The sequence below is a fragment of the Sorex fumeus genome, unplaced genomic scaffold (assembly GCF_029834395.1).
Source record: "Sorex fumeus unplaced genomic scaffold, SorFum_2.1 ptg000078l, whole genome shotgun sequence".
Classification (NCBI taxonomy): domain Eukaryota; kingdom Metazoa; phylum Chordata; class Mammalia; order Eulipotyphla; family Soricidae; genus Sorex; species Sorex fumeus.
The window spans coordinates 5281666-5303036 of record NW_026606135.1 but is presented as its reverse complement, the minus strand read 5'-3'; the positions used below and the strand labels follow the sequence as shown (position 1 = coordinate 5303036).

The following is a 21371-nucleotide window of genomic DNA, read 5'->3' as shown; positions in this document are numbered from 1 at the left end:
CAGTAACATGGACATCTTCTCTTGGGGGTGTCAATATAGGCTACACGAGGAACCAGGACATCTATTCCCACTTGGTTGCAACTGGAAGTACCAAACCCCTTTCTCTTCAGTGCCCGCAGTTTCAGAGCAGTGTCAGAAAAAATCAGTTAAAACAAAACTTAAATAAGCCCCAGAGGGGCCAGAGTGACAGCCCAATACGCAGGGTGCTTGCCTCCATGCTGTCAACTGGGTTTAATCTTTGGCACTCCATATGGTCTCCTAAGCCTGCCAGGAGTAATCTCTGAGTACAGAATCAGGAGTAAGCCCTGAGCACTGAATGTGACCTCCAAAGAAAACCAAAAACAAATAAATAAGCCCCAAAGTCTCATAATATAGACAGGTTTTAATAGAAAATTAATCATACCTACAGTCAGGGAAATTAGTAGATATCAGTAAGACATTATAGAAATGTTACAATTATATATTCAGTCATCATAAAATGCTTTAATAATTAGTTATTGATGCATTTGAAATAAATTTTAGAAACCCCAGAAAGTGTCAGCAAAAAGAAAGATAATCGAACATAAATTTTAGAAGAGAAAAATATGATAGCATAAGGAACTCAGACGAAGGCCAGAGCAGTAGTACAGTGGGTGGGGCACTTGCCTTGCATACGGCTGATACAGGTTTGATCCCCAACACCCCATATGGTCCTCTGAGTCCACTAGGAGTGAACCCTGAGTGCAGAGATAGGAGTAAGCCCTGAGCACCACTGAGTGTGACCAAAACAAAACAAAAAAAGAAACTCACAGGATGCACCCAACATCAGAATGTATGGGATAGAGAAAATAATTAGTAAATTTACAGATGAAACCATATAAACTAGCCAACTTGAATAACCGAAGGAAAATATATTTTAAAAAAATAGACAAAGACTAAGGAGTCTGTGGGACAAAATGTTTTAACAGTTATGTCACCAGAGCTCCCAGAAGAATGGAAAAGAAGCCAGGACAGAAAAATACTCAGCAGAATAATTGATGAAAACAACCTATATTTGCAGAAAGTATAAACTTAATGACTCAGTAAATTCAGTTAATCCCAAATAGGATAAATGCAAAAAATCCACAACAAAATATAGTCAAACTGTTGAAGATTGAAGACAAAGAAAAAAATCTTGAAGACAGAGATAACTGGCATTTCACCTAGGGGAAAAATAATTTTAATTGAAACTTATTTTCATCAAAACTCATAAAGGTTACTAGGATGTAACATAATTTTTTTCCTTAGGTGCTCAAAAAAAATTCAAACTTCTATATCCAGCAAAAGTATCTTTCAGAGAAAAAAGTGGGAAACATTTTCAGATAAGGAAAAGCTAATTTGTCTCTAACAAAGTTACTGAAAAAGAATGGTGAAAAAGAGCTACCTAGGAATTAAAAAAATCATAAAATGTGGAACATTAGAATATCAAGAAAGAATAAGGAGAAACATAAAGAGCAAAAATCTTATTAAGTACATTTTAATTCTTTTTTGGAGTTTTTAAAATCATATTAAATTTAGGAGAAAAAAGCCTGATCAAGTTTCAAAATTATATAGAATGAATTTTTATGACATTTGTACCTGGGTAATGTAAATAGGTATAATGGGTAAACGTATTTTTATAATAGGTAAACGTATTTTATAATAGGTAAATGGGCTGGAGCGATAGCACAGCGGGTAAGGTGTTTGCCTTGCATGCAGCCAACATGGCCGACCCGAGTTCAATTCCTCTGCCCCTCTCGGAAAGCCCGGCAAACTACCGAGAGTATCTCGCCCGCACAGCAAAGCCTGGCAAGTTACCCGTGACGTATTCGATATGCCAAACATAGTAACAAGTCTCACAGTGTTACTGGGCCCGCTTGAGCAAATCGATGAACAACGGGAGGACAGTGACAGTGACAGGTAAATGTATAATAAAGTTTCTAATATTTCAACATAGTAAACTGTAATAAGTTATGTAAATATAGATAATATCCATAGAAGCTACCAGAAAAAGTTATACAAACAGGTATGGTGAATATACAATACATAAATAAGAATGGAATTCTAAATTCAAGTAATCCTTGGAAAGATAGGAGGAAAACAGACAATTGAAAGACAGAGAGAGTGAGGGATGCACTCAATGATAGATTGCAAGCTTAATATAGGTGAGGTCCTGAGTTCGATCCCTGGCACACAAAAATAAAATATAAGAAGATGGAAAAACTTCAGAAAACAAAAAATAAAAGTTTGTGTGAACCCCTACTATAACAATAATTATATCAACAGTAGAAGCAAAGAAGTAGCTCAATAGTTTCAGTACATGTTTCGTATACAGGAGGCCCAGCTTTCATTCCTGGTACCACATGGTTCCCCAACCATTAGTAGGAATGATCCCCAAGCACTTAGGAGGAAGTATTTCCTAGTCCTTGAGTTCTACCAGATGTGATCCAGAAAACAGAAAACAAAAAAATGAGTTTAAAAATTTTAACAAAATGGGCTGGAGCAATAGCACAGCAGGTAGGGTGTTTGCCTTGCACGCAGCCGACCTAGGTTCGATTTCCAGCATCCCATATGGTCCCCCGAGCACCGCCAGGAGTAATTCCTGAGTGCATGAACCAGGAGTAACTTCTGTACATCGCCCAGTGTGACCCAAAAAGCAAAAAAAAAAAAAAAGGTTTAACAAAATGGATTAAAATATCATGTCCCTGTAATGTAGAAGCCAACCAACCTCAAATAACGAAATATCAATCCAGAAGCCTTAACCTGAAACAACATCTTTGTAGTTCTCCTATACAAGGACTTAATGGCTCCATGGTAATATACAATGATCTTCAAACTTTCTTCTAAGGAAATATTTTTTGATCATTCTTTTCTTACCTTTATTTTATTTATTTATTTATTTATTTATTTATTTATTGCTCTTTTGGGTCATGCCTGGCAATGCACAGGGGTCACTCCTGGCTCTGCACTCAGGAATTACTCCTGGCGGTGCTTGGGGGATCATATGGGATGCTGGGAATCGAACCCTGGTTGGCCGCGTGCAAGGCAAATGCCATACCCACTGTGCTATCACTCCAGCCCCTGATCATTCTTTTAGCAAATTATCTATAATAAGCAACATATGAAAAGTTATTGAGGGCTAGCTATAGGGGCAGGCTTAAGGGGTGGTTGGAAATTCGGAAATAATGGTGGTGGGAAGATGCAACAGCAGAGGAATTGTTGTTGGAATATTGAATGTCTGTAACAAATTATCATGAACAACTTTGTAAGCTACAGTTTTTAAATAAACAGTAAGGGGAAAATAAAACAAAAAAAAATCATGTCCCAGCTATATTCCATCAATAAGAATCATATAAAAGTACTACAGCACAGGTTTATTGAAAGTAAATTAAAAAATAAGGCAAACATTAATCAAACAAATATGAGCACACTGCCATTAGACAAGGTAAAACCCAGAGGAAAAAAATCATCAGAAACATATATGAACATTACATAAAACTAGAAGTGTGAATTTACCAAGAGGACAAAAAAATCCTAAATGAGTGTGTACCAAGCAAATCACAACACATGTAAATGGATAGACCTAAGGCAGAAATAGACAAATCATAATAGTATTTAGAGATCTCAATATGCCTCACTTGACAACTGATAGAACAAATAGGCAGAAACACAGCAAGAATATGAAAGAACTCAGTGACACCATCAATCAGTAGGATCTAATTGACATTTATGGGCCACTCCACCCCAAAGCAGCAGAATGCATATTCCTTTCCAGTGCCTAGGAAATGCATACCAATGTAGACCATTTCCTAAGCCATAAAACATCCTCAATAAACGGAAAAGAACAAAATCATAGAAAATGTGTTCTCTGACCACTGGAGTTAAGGTGAAAATCAATAAAAGAAAAATGACAGAAAAATCAATGATAGAAAAATAACCAAAAAGTGTTAGGAATCAAACAACACTCTTAGAGAGGGGAGAAAAAAAAAGATCCCTGGATCAGAGAATTCTTCTGGGAAATTTTAAAAAGTTAATGAATAAAAAAGCAATTTCAAATTTAGTAAAAGGTACAAAGAGAACACAACACGTGGGAGGCTATGTTGTCATGTAGGAGGTCAGGGTTTGATCCTGGCATTCTGGGGTCCCCTGAGCACCACTGGGAGCAATTCCCCACTGCTGAGCTGGGATAGCCACTGAGGCCCACCAAGTGTGGCTGCAAATTGAACAAAAACAACTAAATGTTTACTTTAAAACTCAATTTAAGAATTCTAAATGGAAACAAAGCATATAAAAATATGTACCACCTCACAATTTATGAGAGTCCAATTCTTTAGTTAAAGCATTACTAGAGAAAAATGTATAGAAATAAGTGATTATGTTAGAAAAAAAGAAAAGTCTTAAATGAATGATATGAAAATGTTTTATATTAAGTTTTCACTTTAAAAACTTCAAATGGGGGGCTGGAGAAATAGTATCATAGGTAAATTGTTTGTTTTATAGGTAGCCGACCCAGATTTGATCCCTGGTCCTGCATAGGTTTCTCTGAACAGTGCCAGGAGTGATGCCTGAGCACAGAGCTAGGAGTAAGCTCTGAGTACTGCTGGGTATGTCCCACTCCTCCAAAAAAAGAACTTAGAGAGGGCCTGGGCAATATCCAAGGGCTGGAGTGCATGATTCCCATTGAGAGAGAGGCCTAGGTTTGGTCCCTGACACCATATAATTCCCTTCATGCAACTGATGCAGTTTTCATTCCCACACAGCATATGGTACCCTGAGCCCTGCCAGGAGAGATGCTTGAGCACAGGGCCAGGAGAAAGCCCTGAACACAGGCTGTTGTGGGCCAAATCCCTCACTGCACCCCCCCCCAAAAAAAAAGAGAGAAAAAAAAACAATATCAAGAGTGAAACAGGGATATCACTATAGATTTGAAAACATCAAAAGAACAATGAGGAAATACTTTAATTATCATGAGAGAAGGCTGGGTTTGGTCCCTGGCATCGTATGATTCCAAAAGTACTGTCAAGAGAGACCCCAAGATAGACCCCTAAGGAACAAATCAGGAATTGTCCTAATGTGTAACCCAAAAGTAAAAACAAAATCAAGAGCCTACAAAAAGAGAACAAACTAAACTCAATATAAACAGGAGGAAGGAAATAAAAATGAAAAGAAATCAATGAAGTTGAAAATAGGAAAAAAAGGAAATTAAAAAATACATTTATCTGCGATAGCACAGCAGGTAGGGCATTTGCCTTGCACGCAGCTGACACGGCCAACCCAGGTTCGATTCCTCCGCCCCTCTCAGAGAGCCCAGCAAGTTACCGAGAGTATCTCGCCCGCACGGCAAAGCCTGGCAAGCTACCCGTGACGTATTCGATATGCCAAACACAGTAGCAAGTGTCACAATGGAGACATTACTGGGCCCGCTCGAGCAAATCCATGAACAACGGGAGGACAGTGACAGTGACAGTGACATTTATCTGAAACATCAAATATCTAGCAGCACTGCAAATAAAACAAAAGAATAAACTAGAGAGAAGTATAGTGGGTAGTTTACTTGCCTTTCATGTTACTGATCCAGTTCTCATTCCCACACTGCATATGGCCCCCTGAATTCTGTCAGGAGTGACCCCTGAGCACAGAGGCAAGAGTAAGCCCTGAACACAGGCAGGTGTGGGCCAAAACCCTAAATTTACAGCAAAAAGAGAGAGAAAAAACACAATATCAAGAGTAAAACAGGGATATGTCGCTATAGACCCTGAAAACATTAAAAGGACAATGACTAGGGGCTGGAGCAATAGCACAGCAGGTAGGGTGTTTGCCTTGCATGCGGCAGACCCAGGTTCGATTCCCAGCATCCCATATGGTCCCCCAAGCACTGCCAGGAGAGATTTCTGAGTGCATAAACCAGGAGTAACTCCTGTGCATCAATGGGTGTGACCCAAGCAGGCCCAGTAACGTCTTCATCATGAGACTTGTTGTTACTGTGTTTGGCATATCGAATACATCATGGGGAGCTTGCCAGGCTCTGCCGTGCGGGCGAGATACTCTCGGTAGCTTGCCGGGTTCTCTGAGAGGGGCAGAGGAATCGAACTCTGGTCTGCCATGTTGGCCACTTGTAAGGCAAACGCCCTACCGCTGTGCTATCACTCCAGTGCACTGGGTGTGACCCAAAAAAGCAAAAAAAAAAAAAAAAAAAAAAAAAAAAAGGATAATGAGTAAATACTAAGAACAACTCCATAAACATAAATTTGACAAATTTTCAAATTCCTCCACTTAGTTGTGGTGTATATTCCTTTTTCTACATGAAAGATTGAGCACTTTGCCTCCTAAGATCAAGAAAAGGAAGGATGCTTATTCTTATCACCACTATTTTACATAGTACTGGAAGTTAGGGACAATGCAGAAAAAGGAATGAGTTATATATGAATTAGGAAAAATATTTCTATTTTCACATGTATTCATTTATGCAAAAATCTCAAGACATATATATTTAAAATCACATCTTCTATAACTAATAAATGAGTTTAACAAGATCATGGGGCATAAGATAAGCATACAAAAATCACTTGTATTCCTTCACACCAGTGAGAAAATAGTCACCAAAATTAGAAAGAAAACAATTTACAATTATGTAAAAATATAAAAGAAATATTTCAGTATAAATCTAAAAAGAAATGCATACAGTTTGTATGCTGTAACTACTAAGTAATAATCAAATTATTAAGCAATCTTAGTAAAAATAAGTAGACTTTGCTAATGCACTAGAAGACTTGTCATAGTAAATATGTCAATTCTTCTCAACTGATGTGCAAATTTAACACACAGCCTTCCTAAAAACCTTGCGAGATGTTTTGGAGATAAAAACAATACTATTCTAACATCTTTGTTTTGGGCCACATTGGATGATGCTCAGGGTTTGCCCCAGGCTCTGTACTCAGGGTCTGCCAGTCCTTGAGGGACCATATGTGGTGCTGAGGAATGGACCTGAGTGGGCTGTGTACAAAACAAATGCCTTAACTCTTGCTGTATCTTCCTGGCCCATATGCTGTAGAAACTGGATAACTACAGGCAAAAAAAAAAAATGCCCACAGCTTACAAAAATCACTTTCAAATGGATTGCAAACTTAAAGGCAAAACATAATATTATAAACTTTTAGAAAAAAATATAGGATAAAAACTCATTGGTTATCTAGAGCTAGAAAAAGTTTTTATATTTTATAGAAGTTTTTATAAAAGTTCTCAGATCCCTGAAAGTATGAGCCTGGAAAAGAAAACTTAATAAATGGACTTCATCACAAATAAAAACATTCATTAAGTGAAATACCGTGTAAGGGTGATGAAAAATGAGCAAATCAAGAGGAAATATTTGCAATCTCTGTCCAATAATAGGTTAAAATCTAGAATAATTAAACAACTCTCAAAACTCACAGGAAGGAAAATCAAAACAAAACCTGAACAGTCCAATTAGAAAATGAGCAAAAGACATGAAATGATATTTCACCAGAGAGGGTATAAAGATGGCAAATTAGCACATTAAAAGAACATCATTAGTCACTAGAGCATTGCCAATTAAAGCTCCTATCACTAAGCACCTATCAGAACAGCTGAAGTTTAAAAAAAATAAAAACAGCTACAACCCCACATGCTAGCAAGGATGTGGAGAAATGGAGTCAGTCCTACACTGCTGATAGGAATGGAAAATGGGACTGTCACTCTGGAAAATATTTTAACACTTTCTTTGAAATGAAGCATGCAGTTTCCAAGTGGCTTAGCAATTTCTTTTCTGGATATTCTTTTCCCTGAAATGAAAACTCAGAATCACACAAAAACCTATGCACATCTGTTTATAGTAGTAGTTATATTTATAATGACCCCAAACTGGAAACAATTTAGATATCCTTCAGTGATGAACGGTCAAATTTGATAAATCCTACCAAAAGATACATAAGAAAGAATGAGCTACTGATACATGCAGCTGTTTGAATGAATCTCCAGAAAATTTTGCTAAATATCAGAGGCAAACTCAAATGGCTACACACCGTATGGTTCCATTTTATATAATATTTTTTGGACACATCCGGCTGTGCTCAGGGCTTATTCCTGGCTCTCCACACTGAGATCACTCCTGGCATGCTCAGGAGAACATACAGGGTGCTCGGGATCTAATCCGGGGTCGGCTACGTGCAAAGGAATGCACCTTTGTCATTGTACTATCTCTAAGCCTCTATATAATATTTTTGAAACAACACTGTCACAGAAATGAAAACCAGATTAGTGATCGAAGGAGGGCTGGGCTTGGAGAGAGGTGGGTGTGACTATAAAAGCCAACAAGAGGGACCCTTGTTGTGACCAAAGCATTCTGAATCTTTTTTTTTTTTTTTTGCTTTTTGGGTCACACCTGGCAATGCACAGGGGTTACTCCTGGCTCTGCACTCTCAGGAGTTACTCCTGGCGGTGCTCAGGGGACCATATGAGATGCTGGGAATCGAATCCAGATTGGCCGCGTGCAAGGCAAACGCCCTACCCACTGTGCTATCCCTTCAGCCCCTCATTGTGAATCTTGACTGTATTAATGGCATCATCCTAGTTGTGATATTATGCCACAGTTGCTTACTTCTTTTAATTTGTATAGGGTCACAGCTATAGTCCTTTGGCACGCATAGAGCAAATGCCAGGAGCTACCAGGGCCACACCTGGGGAGTCTTGGGGCCGTCCATGCAGTACCAGAATGGAATTCAGAGCCTGGCACTGCTGAGCCTGTGCTCTACCACTAGAGCCATCTCGCTGGCCCCTGTATTACAGTTTTGCGGGATACTAGCCTTGAAGGGAAGTAGTAACAGGTGATATTATTTCTTATAATTTCATATACATCTGTAATTATCCCCATATAAATTTAATCTAAGTTTTAAAAACTCAATTTTTGAGTTTCATTTGAACTCTAACTCTCTTTTCCACAAGGAAGATCTAAAGAGTCATTATACTTCCAGAATTAGGGGGGAAGGTTGGAGAGGTGGGGGAAAGGCAGGAGATTAAAAACAAACAAAACAAAAATGCCTCCCAGCTGCCTTCAAAATATTATTGAGCTGCCCACGAAATGGGTAGTGAGAGCTGGAGTGTTGGGAGCTAGCACGGAGGAAAGATGGTTGTTGAAAGCAGCGTTTCTCCACCTTTCTCTGACCAGGGCCCTTCTCACCTTGTTTCCTTCTTGTGCAACCCGCCCCCTCACCCCATCCTACTGGTGGAGCTCTACATTCATGCCATAGTCTCCCACTTAGGCAGTTTTCAGGTGTGGCCCCCTTGGGATATCCTACGACACCACGGCGGGCAATAAGGTTAGGAGTGCAGGTTAAAGCATGTGCTACACTGTTAGGAAAGATGGTAAAGGTAAAGGCCCTCCCGTTGATCGTCGATTTGCTCGAGCGGGCCCAGTAACGTCTCCACTGGAGACTTTGTTGTTACTGTGTCTGGCATATCCAATACTCTCGGTAGCTTGCCGGGCTCTCTGAGAGGGGCGGAGGAATCGAACTCGGGTCGGCCATGTTGGCCGCTTGTAAGGCAAATGCCCTACAGCTGTGCTATCGCTCCAGCCCTTAGGAAAGATGAAGTCATGAATTTTACATACAAGTGGTACCACATGGAAAGTATCATGCTAAGCGAAATGAGTCAGAAAGAGAGGGATAGACATAGAAAGATTGCATCCATCTGGGGGACATAAAGTAACAAAATAGGAGATTAATACCCAAGAATAGCTGAGATCAGTACCAGGAGGATTAATCCATATCTTAGCGGCCAGCCGGGCATTCTAGGGGAAAGGGCAGCTCAGATAGAGAAGGGAGCACCAAATAAAGGGTGTCTGGAGGATGGGAGGAAGGGAGGGAGGAAGGGAGATGCATGTTGAAAGTAGACTATGGACTGAACATGATTGCCACTCAATGCCTCTTTTGCAGACCACAACACCCAAAAGGAGAGAGAGAACAAAAGGGAATGCCCTGCCACAGAGGCAGGGTGGGATGGGCGGGATGGGTGTGGGAGGGATACTGGGATCCATGGTGGTGGAAAATGGGCACTGGTGGAGGGATGGGTATTTGATCACTGTATAATCGAAAACCAAGAACAAAAATTTGTAAATCTACAACTGGTGTTTCACTAATAAATTTTTTTTTTTAAAAAGCATGTGCTACAGAGGGTGTGGAAGGTGGGAAGGCTGGGCAGCCAACCAGCACCTAGTCCTAAAGGTGAGAGGTTGGTGGAAGGTGAAGACACCACGTGGTCCAAGGCTATGGCTGTAGTCATGGAGCACGGCACACAGTCATTTGGTAGGTGTCATTTCCAGCTCATCAGATTTTTCCAGAGAGGATGTGAGCCTTGAGCAAAGCATCCCCAGAGTGTTTCCCCAAATCTAATAAGAGTTGCCATTTAGTTGAATACCAGGCTCCAGACCACCTGTTCTGCTGCCCTTCTGCCTCCCTCTGACCAAAGCACTCCAGGTCCTACCCTGCAAACCCAGGCTCTTGGGGACAGAGGTGGAGCCAGCCAAGGACCCGCTTCCTGCCCTGGCCCACGTGCATTGCCCGCCTGCCGCTTTCATCCATAACAGCCTTCATGCTTCCCCTGTGGGCAGGAGACCCTGGCCTTGCCCCCACCCCCACCCCAGAGAAAGCAAGCAGCATCGAGCTTCAAGATCCCAGGAGGTATTTCTGTGCCAATTAAATCAGAGGCTGTTCTTGCTAATGTGTAATTGGTTTTAAAATCAGCCGACTTGCCTGGCTCTAGATGACAATATTCTAATAGCAAAAGGCCCCACCCCAAGTGGTTCTGGTAAACCATGACCGAGACTTCCACAGCCGCAGCCGCCTTCTGTCAGTTCCCTTCTTGGATGCAGTGGCTCAGCTCTAATTGGCTGTTGGGGATAAATATTTACGGGACTGTGTCAATGGAAAGCATCTGCCTCCGAAGTCTGTTCCAAGGATCTCCGCAGCAGCACCCAGGAAAGCCGGTGGGTAGCGGGCACTGGAGGGAGGGCAGGCTCTCAGAGCTGGCCATTCTTTTCGTACAAATTGACAAGCGCTGTAGTCTTCCAGACTCAGGGCCGAATGTCTAATCAAATTTCCCAGCCAGGATAACGGTGTTGACTCCTCCTGGGTTCAAGGAGGCCACAGCTTCTCAGTGAACTAGCAAGGAGGGAGGTCCTACAAGGATATGTAAAAGTCTCCCAGGCCCCAAGTACCAACTAGCTCCTGTATGCCAGGCTTTGCCAGATCCCAGACTTGGGTGACAGGTGCCCCAGGGTCTACCTCAGCGTTATCACTAATTACCTCCCAGGTTAAGAACCACCTCAACCAGAGGAAGAGATTAGTGGGGTGGAAGCCCCCAACTCATTCAAGGACACAAGAGACATAAAACACCTAGCACATGACCCAGGACAAAGCATTCAGTCATAGAGAGAAGCTGCTAATACCTGAGTTAGTGGGTTCACCCCGGGGATACATGTGAGGGGGTCTTAAAGAGACAGAATCTTACAATAGGCAAAATAGCTCAGTGGGATGAGTGCATGCTTCACACACAGGAGGCACGAGTCTGATTCCTGGCACCATATGATTGATTCCCCCAAGCTCCACAGAAATAAACTACTGAGCACAGAGTTCAGAGTAACCTCCAAAACATCTTTAAGGTATAGCCCCAATACAAAAACAAATCAGTTAAAGAAATGAAAAGCAAAAGTGAGGATACACAATTTCTGGGTCTCACTCCTCTCTCACTGCAAAATCACTAGGACCCAGGAAACTTTGTTATTTTCTTTGGTTTTGGTTTGGGGGCAGAGGGCTTACCTGGTGGTGCTCAGGGGTGCTCAAAGCTCGTACTAGGGGCATCATGCAGCGTCAGAGATTAAACCTGGGTCCCTGCATGCAAGGAATGAGCTCTCTGAGCTATCTGCTTGCAGCCTCCCCGCTCTTTTTGGAAAAGGAACCCTCTAGATGATGCTGATGGCCTAGGCCATCCCTCATTGCAATTACCTCAATTACACAGGGTTAGCCTCAAGTTTCTCCTGGCACAGAAAACCTTCCTGGGCTATGAGAGGCAGTGGGGTGAGGCCTTCACACCCCTCTCACATTCCTCTTGGAGACATTCCTTCGTTTTCATCCTGTGCAGTCTTGTCCTGACAATGATTCTCATTCCAGTTTCCTCATCAGGCCTGGGTTGGCAGTGAGGGGAGGCGGGTACAGCAACAGTCCTGACAGGTCTTGTAGCTCTCAGGTCCAAGCCCCTCTCCCGACGGGAGTCAGTGTTGCTCCTTGATGATCAGATTGATCATAAGGATGGCAACTGGTACCCTGAGCCCACACTGCAAGGATATGTAACTTGCTGCACTCAGGGTGAGAGGTTGGGGGCAGAGGAAGGGCATGGATGTGGTCTCATATGGCTGGCTTCTTGGCTTGATGGTGGGGTCACTCTGGTGGTTATTGGCCCTTGGTGACCTTCACCCTTTCAATGCCATGCCAGAGGATGAGACTGGGTGCTCACCACGGACGAGACTTATCCTTTTTAGGGCAGATTTTGTCTGAGTTCAAGCTGAACAAGAGGATCTGAATTTGGCCAGGACCATCAGCTGGACAGGCCTTCTTGGACTCGGGACCAAGGGCATCCTTCTCTATCCAGGCCATAGGAAGTTGGAGACCTGGTGTTTTCCTGAGATGCTCTTAAGAACTGATCCCATTATGGAGTGTTAAATGGGATGTTTCTCTATGTCAGAAAAAATAGTTCCTCACTGCAACCTCAGTCAGACCAAGTATAGAGGGAGCGACTTCCCAGAAAAAAGGACTTGGAGCAACTTTAGGGAAACTACCATTGTCCCTGGGCCTCTCACTCGCACTCTGATGCCTTGACACTCCAGTGTCCCTGTGTGGACTGTCTTTACCTTTTCCTTCCTTCCTTCCCGAATCCTTGCAGCATCTAATGAGAGTTGCCTTCTCTTACACCATTAATCTCTTCCAGAAGTGTTTCCACCACCTCCCTCAGTGGGACAGTGGCACCCCACCCCACCCCTGGGTCCCACTTCCTTGTGTCTTTGAACAGACTTGCTTTATTTTCTTACTGGGAGTCAGGTAGGTGGCTCCTTCCTTCTAATTCCTACATCTAAGTGATTTTTATTCCTACTGTTTTTTTATTGTGACTGTTAAGCCCCTCATGCCCTATGGGAACATTTTCCTCATTGCTATGTTCCACGGAGCTTCTTACAATGGACCATCTTGAAGAGGTGAGATTCTGGCTCTCTTTCTCTCTCCCGTCACTGCTTGCATCATTATTCCAGTCACTTGAATATTCAGGAGGATGACCCAGCTACTCCCCTCCTCTCTCAGGCCCTCCACCTCCCTACTGTCTGTCCAGCCTCAGCACCATGCCCACATCATAGGTAGTCTTATCGCAGCCAGGATAGGCCCACTCCCTCTGTGTTACAGTGTCGAGCAGCCTGAACCAAACCACACTCTTGACTTTCTGGTTTACACCTCTGTTGCTGAGGGGCCGGAGAGATAGTACAGCAGATGAGGCTTGCATATGACCAATCGGGTTTCAAAACCCAGCACCACATATGGTCTCCCAAGCACTGCCAGGAGTTATCCCTGAGCACAGAGCCAGGAGCAAGTTCTGCGCACACCAAGGTATGGCTCTGAAACCAAACACCAAAACTAACAAAATCTGTCTCTGTCATTTCCCACTGCAGAATGTCTCACTCACTGACACCAAAATCCATTTACATGCCCAAAGCCCATACCTACCTCCCTATCTCTACCCTCTCTCTGTATTTCACTTCCTTCCTGTTCAGGTTGAACTGTATTAACCCCTAATTCCTGAGCTGAAGTCCAAACTCCTAGAACCTCCAAATCAGACTATTTGGCAATGGGGTCTTTATAGAGGCATTAAAGATAAACTGATCTCATGAAGGTGGATGTTTATCAACCACGACTGGGGGCCTTATAAGTAGAGAAAATTGGGACAGAGTTTCCATAGGAAAAAGATGACTAGCCACCGATAAGTCAAGGAGAGGTATTTCAGAAGAAACCAAAACCAATCCTGCCAACACCTTAGATTTATAGCCTCCTAAATAATAAAAATATGTATCTATATTTCTGTTAGTTAAGTCTTTGGCATGGTGTCAAAGTAGCCCAAGCAGATCAGTACACCTCCTCTCTCAGTTCAGATTTCAACATCATATCCATTACCATAATTCCCTCTTTCCCCATTATATTCACCTTACCTGGACTGAATGACCCACATTCTCTTTCCCAAACCCAAAGAGTTAAATGTTGGTACTGGGGGGAATTGCAGAACTTCGATATGACCTAAAATGTATGGTCCCAAACCCTCATGTGAGCTCAGTACAACCTATAAGTCTTATCATGTTTCCCAAGTGCTCTTTCTCACTTTCTAAGGGGCTATATCACACATTCTCTATTGTCTTAGTATCTCATCTCCCTCTGCTCATGGTGCTGTTCTGTGGATCTTAGTCCAGAAGCAGCATGGCACTTTATACTCGTGCGACCACAGCATGAGCTCCATGGACCTCAGCCCATGTTTGCTCTGTACCCCACCATAGGCCTCTTATTGTCTAGGTTACCTTTCTTTGCATTAGCAAGAACCCCAATTCCTCTGCTCTCTTTTCTCCTCATTAAGAATTTTGTTCAGTGGAGTTACTGTCATGCATCGATCTACACACAATTATACACTTGCTTCTCCTAGTAAAAAACACTTGTCTTGACTTCCAACCTCTTCCAGAAATTCCCCCATTGCACTGTTCCATTTAATACTAAAATGTCTCAAGAGCGACTCACATGTACTGATTCTGCTCATTGATCATCTTATCAACAATTTCATTCTTCTGTTGAGTCACTTCTACCAGCATACAGCTATCCATTCTGCTTGCTTCTCCATCCCAACCTTCGTGAAGGTCACCCAGGTCTTAAGGTTGCCAAGCCCAGAGTCTCTTTGCCCTGTTCATGCTAAAACTCTCAGCAGCATTTCCATGCGGCTGGTCACTTCCCCCCTTCTCTCTTGGATTTTTGTGACTCATCTCCTATTTTTTTTCCCTTGGCTTCAAGAGCTGTCCCTTCTGAATCTTTTTACGTCTTGCTCGATTTGACCTCCAAGGACCTGTTCTTCTGTTGCTAGATGATCTCATCCAGGTCCCTGACTTTAAATATCACTTATGTGCTGATAGCTCTCAGATTTATATCTTTGTACTGGCCTCTCTCTTGAGTTCTAGACACATAGATCTAATTTGACATCTCCACTTAGATGAATCAGGGCATCTCAAATGTAACATCCTTCGAAAGGAGTTCTCCATTCTACAGCCACTTCCTCAGCTGGGGTCCTGAATTCCAGTGAATTGTACTCAATTGCTCAAGTAAAAAAAACTTAGGAATCATTCTCACATTTTTGTATTCTTCCTGTTTCTTTTGTTTTGAAATAAGACTAGATCCTGCCCACGTCTTTCCATCTTCACTCTCAACCCTAGCCTAGAGAAATATAATATTTCACGTTTACATTGAAAATGTTTCCTAAGTGGTTTCCCTTTGGTGGCAAGGTGCTGCTCCAGATAGGACTGCCTTGTAAAGGATTGGTTTCCTGCCATGCAGACGACATGGTCAGTGCTAACTGGATTAATCAGCTCTCCAAAGGGAAGTCTCCTAAGCCCCCTCCTTTCTATCACACTTTCCTCAGAAACAGTACTTCCACTCCGAAAGCCAGATCAAGTGCCATTAACAAATTAATTCCAATTTGCGCAGCCCAGCCACTTAGACCTAAGGCAACCCCGGCCAGTCCTGCAGGGAGGTGGTTTGGGCCTGGCCAGCTAATAAAGTGGAAACCACACTGGAAGCAGAGGCGATTATTTTGATGCCTGCCTCTGTCCCTGGAGGCAAGTAGAGTGGGATCTGATTACACCACGGTCTCCTCAGGGAATTAACTCCCTTTCAAAGGATAAGTTCTTAATGCCCGCACAGGGCTGCTAAGTCTGTGCAAACAGGGCCAGCACTCACACCTCTCAATGGCCAATGCAGTTCCTGACTTAGTAAGCAAGTATTCTCTAGGTGCCCAATAACGGAATGAAAGAATTCACTGGTAAGCAAGAAATACCAGCGAATTATTGAGAACCCTTCATTCTTGGGAATCCTTTGCTCTTTTATTCAACAACTATGATTTGTTGGGCCCATCAGAGTTAGAAGCTAGACCAAAGATCAGACTCTTTTCTGCCCGAGCTGAAGGAGTGGGAGAAGGAGAGGCAGATCGTTCACAGGAACAGAACACATGAAGAGTTCAGAGAGTGAGAAAGGCAACTGAGGTGAGAAGACAGGACCAGGTAACTGAAAGTGCTGGTGGGAAGGAAGATGTTAGCGGAGTGCGAGAGGGGCAGACACCTGAGTCCTGGACCAGGCTGGGACGCAGCCAGCTCTGGGGGTAGAACTCCCTTGGGAGAGAAACCACCTTCCCGTTCTTCCGGCCAGCGGTCATCCTTCCACTGGCACTGGCCAAGCTGCTCTCCACTAGGACAAGCACAGAAAATAGGTCCGCCTCCCTCCTAGCCCTCTCACTCATGTCACAGGGCTTTGTGCTCAATTCACATCCTTTTCTGCAAAGGCCTTGAAAGCCTCCTCCCAGGCACAGTTCCCTCGCCTCCCTGAAGGCATGAAACACTTGGGTGGCACCTGCTTCTCTATCCCTGCCAAGGCCAACCTCGCAGGACTGTGCATGGATGGTCCTCCCCATGAACGCTCATCTCTTGGGGGCTGTTCTTTCCTCTGGGCTGATCAGGGGCAGAGCTTTCTCCTCTCTCTGCCACTCTCCAGGCCTTGCACCAGGTCACCAGCTTGCAGACACTCAAGGATTTTAAAAGGAGTTTCATTCTTTGGCAGAATGAAAGTTGCTGGATCAGGTCAGAGAAAGCTCACAGAAGTCTAGCCCCTCAGCCCAGAATCTCAAATACACGCAAGCAAGGAAGCCTGTTCCTCCAGTCTCCAGTTCAGCCAGACTCAGGCTGGCTTTGGATTTGAAAAGCAGTCTCCAAAGAATTATTTAAAACATTTCAGATTGTTATTGGGATTGCTTGGAAACTTCATAAGATCAGCAGCCAGCCAGAGGGTTGAACTTGAAGATAAAAAGGGTTTGAAAAGTCACACAAAGGAAGTAACAACCACCCTCCGAGGTGGGCTCTATCCCAACTCCGCATCTGAAAGCTCTCCCAGCAACTCAGACCCCTCCCAGTGAATACCAACCCTGCCCACCAGGCAGACACACCAGCCTCATTGCGCCCAGCCTCCCTCTTGCTCAAACGTTGCTCTCCCCCAGGCTTCCATGCCAATTGGAGGGAGGCCTGAGCTCCCCATGCTATGGCCAATGAGGATGAGGCCATGGTGCCCCAGCCTGCAGGAGAGAAAGCCAATGGGCATGAGGATGAGATGAGCATGGAGACGCACTGGGCACTGCGGCTAACCTTTCACGAGGACCGTCCTGGCCTCAGCCCACTCGCTCCTCCCGTCGGACGTCAGCAGGCCGATTGGAGGCAAGCGTTCATCCTCGTTGGAAGCCATTTTGACTATCTTTCTCAACTGAGTGAACAGATCCCCCTCACTGAGACGGCGGAAATTAATGACAACATCCAAGACAAAGAACTGTGGGGGAAACAGGTCAAACACATCACTCACAGCAGCTGGCCCGAGACTGGGCCTTCACTGAGCTCAGGGCACTTGAGCTCAGGGTTGGGGTGCTTAGGCCCACCGTCCCAACATTCCCAAACTTTGAGTCTGCATTTGACAATCTGGGGGTGAACCCAACAAGGTTTTGTTTGTTGTATTTTGCTTTATTTTTGTTTCATCTGTACAGTCCCCTTCAGTGCTCATAGTCCACAAGCGAGGAGGTTGGGCAGTGATTCAAGACTGCGGTTTGCTCTGGCAGGGTTACACCAGGGAAGTGCCACAGACGGAGCAGCCGTTACCATGCTCCAATCCAACACTGTTGACTGTGCTGGACTCCGAGTTGCCCCAAAGCAAAGAAAGACAGATTGAATCCAGCTCAAAGACAACTTGGTTTTGTGGTGCCTGGTGAGTGTAAAACCATGTGTGAGGAACTGAGTATAAACTGGCACAGTGCTATTGAAAGGCACTCGCAAAATGAAAAATCCATATAAAGGCATACAATAGCCTAAGGCTTAGAGAAACAGATACCGTTGTCTATAAGATGAATAAGGAATAGGAATATCATATCTGCCTTATTTGCTGCAGCAAAAAGTTAGAACAAGCCTCAGTGTTCTCCAGTAGGGGGCTAGCCAATTAAAACAGCAGTGTATTTGTCCAGTATGTGCCTGCCCAGCAGTGAAAAGAATTAACTAGCTCTGGATACTGCTACAGAGAGATGTCATATACCTTGGTGAGTGGAGCAATTAAAATGTGGGAAATCAGAAAACAAAATGTGGAGGAAGACTGAAACGGGAAAAAACATGCAGAATGCTCTTCAGAGGTGAGCCTAGACCTTCTGTGTCTGTGTGATCTGCGAGTAACTGGGAAGTGGTATGGAATAGCTTCAAAGGTCAAGTTGGGGGCTTTGTAAAGGGTCTTAAGTTTAGGCCCTGGTTCAACATAATTTTCATTCCACGGACATGAGTACTCTGTTCCATCCCTTGAGAAATGCCTGTGTGGTTGGTGCAGAGAAGTCCTGAGAGTTTGTGCCAGGGAGGGATGCTCGGGTTTTGGGGGGCCTGAAAAGTGTTGACTTCTCAGTGAATATGGAAGAAGGTTCTTATAATTGTGCATCAAACACAAACGTCTTGGGGTTTCAGGTCAGATGTCCGCTGGGCGTTCAATCCAGGGACAGCCACTCTTAGATGATAGCTTTTCCCCGAGCTAGTGACTTAGGCAGAATATATAGGATGGGCCCAAGAAGAGAACACTGTAGAACAAATTCCATGGAGCCTTTGGAATTTAGCAAAAATCAATATAAAGCAGCTTTTTGTCAATTGCAGTACTGAGTGGAGTCTCCGTATGGAGAAATACAGTTTGGTGGGTACCTGTGACAGTCAGGAGCCTACACACTCAACCTGTCTCCAGAACCCCTCTGCCTGTGGGCCGTTGTTGGTTTCTTGGAACCCAACTCAATCTGAAGACATGAGCTATAGGAACAGGAGAGAGGGCTTGTGGTCTTGACCACAACTTGGGGTCCTTCTCACCCTCAGGCAAGTCCCTGAACTTGTCCAAATCTCACTCTCTCTTCTGCTGAACAGATAGCAAGACTCCCCTGCATGCAGGTGCTGTAGGACCTGACAGCCAGTTAGCAAAAGTGTGTGTGTGTGTGTGTGTGTGTGTGTGTGTGTGTGTGTGTGTGTATGATCTTGGGGATGAGAGCTGGGTAACTGTAGGTGGAGGGACAGAAGCCATGCTGCGTGTCATGAGCAATCCCGAGACCCATAATCTTTCAACCTAATCTTACCAGTCATGGCTGAAATGGGAGCCCCATGAAGCCATCCTCAAGGAAGGCATCTCCTCACCCACCAATAGGGAGAAATGAGAGAGCACGGAACAGTCAGGGGTGCCCTGCTCGAGCACCCTGCTCGAGCACCCTCTCTTTAGGACTCTGTGGCAAGAGGCTGCTCACCTGATTGCAACAGGCCACAATGACGTGCTCTGGCTCAGGCATGACGCTGCTCTTCTGGGCCACCAGGGTGTCCTGGGTGTGACCGGGGAGCCGGTAGGAGGAGAAGAGCCCATAGTACTGCTTCATACAGAGGGGCTGCCCTGACAGCTGGCCCTTGGCGCAGTCGGTGGGGATGGAGTGGCTGGAGAGAGAGGGGAGAATCAGATTGGAAGACAGCATCAGTTCTACTGACTAAATGGGCCACAAGAACCAGAACTGCATTGGGATGGCCACTAAACTCCACTCCCCACTTTCTCTAGCAGTACGTACTATACTTGTGTACTTTTTTCTTCCCTCTTCATATTCCTCCTCCAACTCCTCCTCATTTCTTTTTCCTTCCTTCTACCTTTTAACCTCCATCTTTTCCTCCCTCCTTATTCCTTTCCCACTTCTGCTCCTTCCTTCCTTCCTTCCTTCCTTCCTTCCTTCCTTCCGTTCTTCCTTCCATGGGTTTTCACGTAATCACTTAATCACTTAACTTCCCGTTAGTCGTCGATTTGCTCAAGCGGGCGCCAGTAAGTCTCCATTTGTCCCTGTTGCGTGTTAGTGTAGCCCAATGGCATCTGTTCGCTCTGGGAACATGAAGAGCCTCAAACCGATCGTTCATGATCTTGATGAAGATCGACTGAAGACCCACAGAACAAGATAAGCGGAACTCTCTGAGAGCTTGGACTCCAGGCTCGGCGGACCAAGGGACAGAGATCCTCTGCTTGCTTCCACCAACCACAGGTGACAAAGGGATTCTAATCAGGAGCCCCACCCTACCATGCCCTGTCTGCTTCCACCAACCACCCAGGGATCGGATTGCGCACAGAAGACCCACCCTACCCCTATCGGGACCAGATAAATACCCCACTGGCAGACACTACCGACACTACCTCCACTATCCAGCCACCACCACACTCTAGGACGCTTTCCAGACCCGCGCGGCCACGAAGCGGCCGTACGACACATCATAAAACACTAAATACCCATTTTCCGGAATTGTCATACCATATTTGATAGGGTTCAAATATGGTAACACCTACGAGGGCGATTAGAGGTCGCCCCAAAAGCCTCTATCCCTCTCGGAAAGACTGGCAAGCTGCCGAGAGTATTCCGCCCGCACGGAAGAGCCTGGCAAGCTATCTATTGTGTATTCGATATGCCAGTAACTACAACTGGTCTCATTCACCTGACCCATGGGTTTTACTGGCTGAGAATCACTGATGAGGCCCCTCAGCACTGCCTAGAAGGCCCATCCTCCCCAAATAAAATGAAATAAAATCATTGGTCATGGTGACCTTCATGTGGACACCACATATAGGCAGCAGGTGTGTCTATGCCGATACACATTTGAGTCTGGGGTCCAGGCTGGCAGTGGTTGAAGGCCACAAGGTTACCAGTCCATGTCCCTCCTCCTCGCGACTGGCCCTTAGAAGGCTGATGCTAAGGATTTGGAATCACTGTTGGGCAAAGCAGTGGGAGGGCAGGTAGGAAGAGCAGGAGGGAGCAGAGGCCTGGGGGGTGGGGGGTGGGGGCTCCATGGGAGTGGCACGGGGAAGGTAGCACAGAGGGCCTGCGCTGATCCTGGGTTCCATGAGTCCCTACAGCCCCCCGGGATGGTGGTGGGGGGATGAGAAAGAAAGGAGAGGCATGAAGGTTGCAGCATGCCACGCTGGGGCCTGAGACCCCAGGCATCATCTCCCAGGGCAGTG

General features: G+C 44.6%; 1 protein-coding gene across 3 annotated transcripts in view; it reads right to left on the bottom strand.

Annotated features, from left to right (window-relative positions):
* The window catches only part of CHAT (choline O-acetyltransferase), a 60783-nt gene that overhangs the window by 25150 nt on the left and 14262 nt on the right, over positions 1-21371 (bottom strand). For all 3 annotated transcript variants that reach the window (XM_056130459.1, XM_056130458.1, XM_056130457.1), the window contains exons 6-7: positions 19636-19816; positions 17483-17660 (exon numbers count right to left, since the gene is read on the bottom strand). In XM_056130459.1, coding sequence (XP_055986434.1) covers positions 17483-17660; positions 19636-19816 — 359 coding nt within the window. The remainder of the gene's footprint in view (positions 1-17482; positions 17661-19635; positions 19817-21371) is intronic.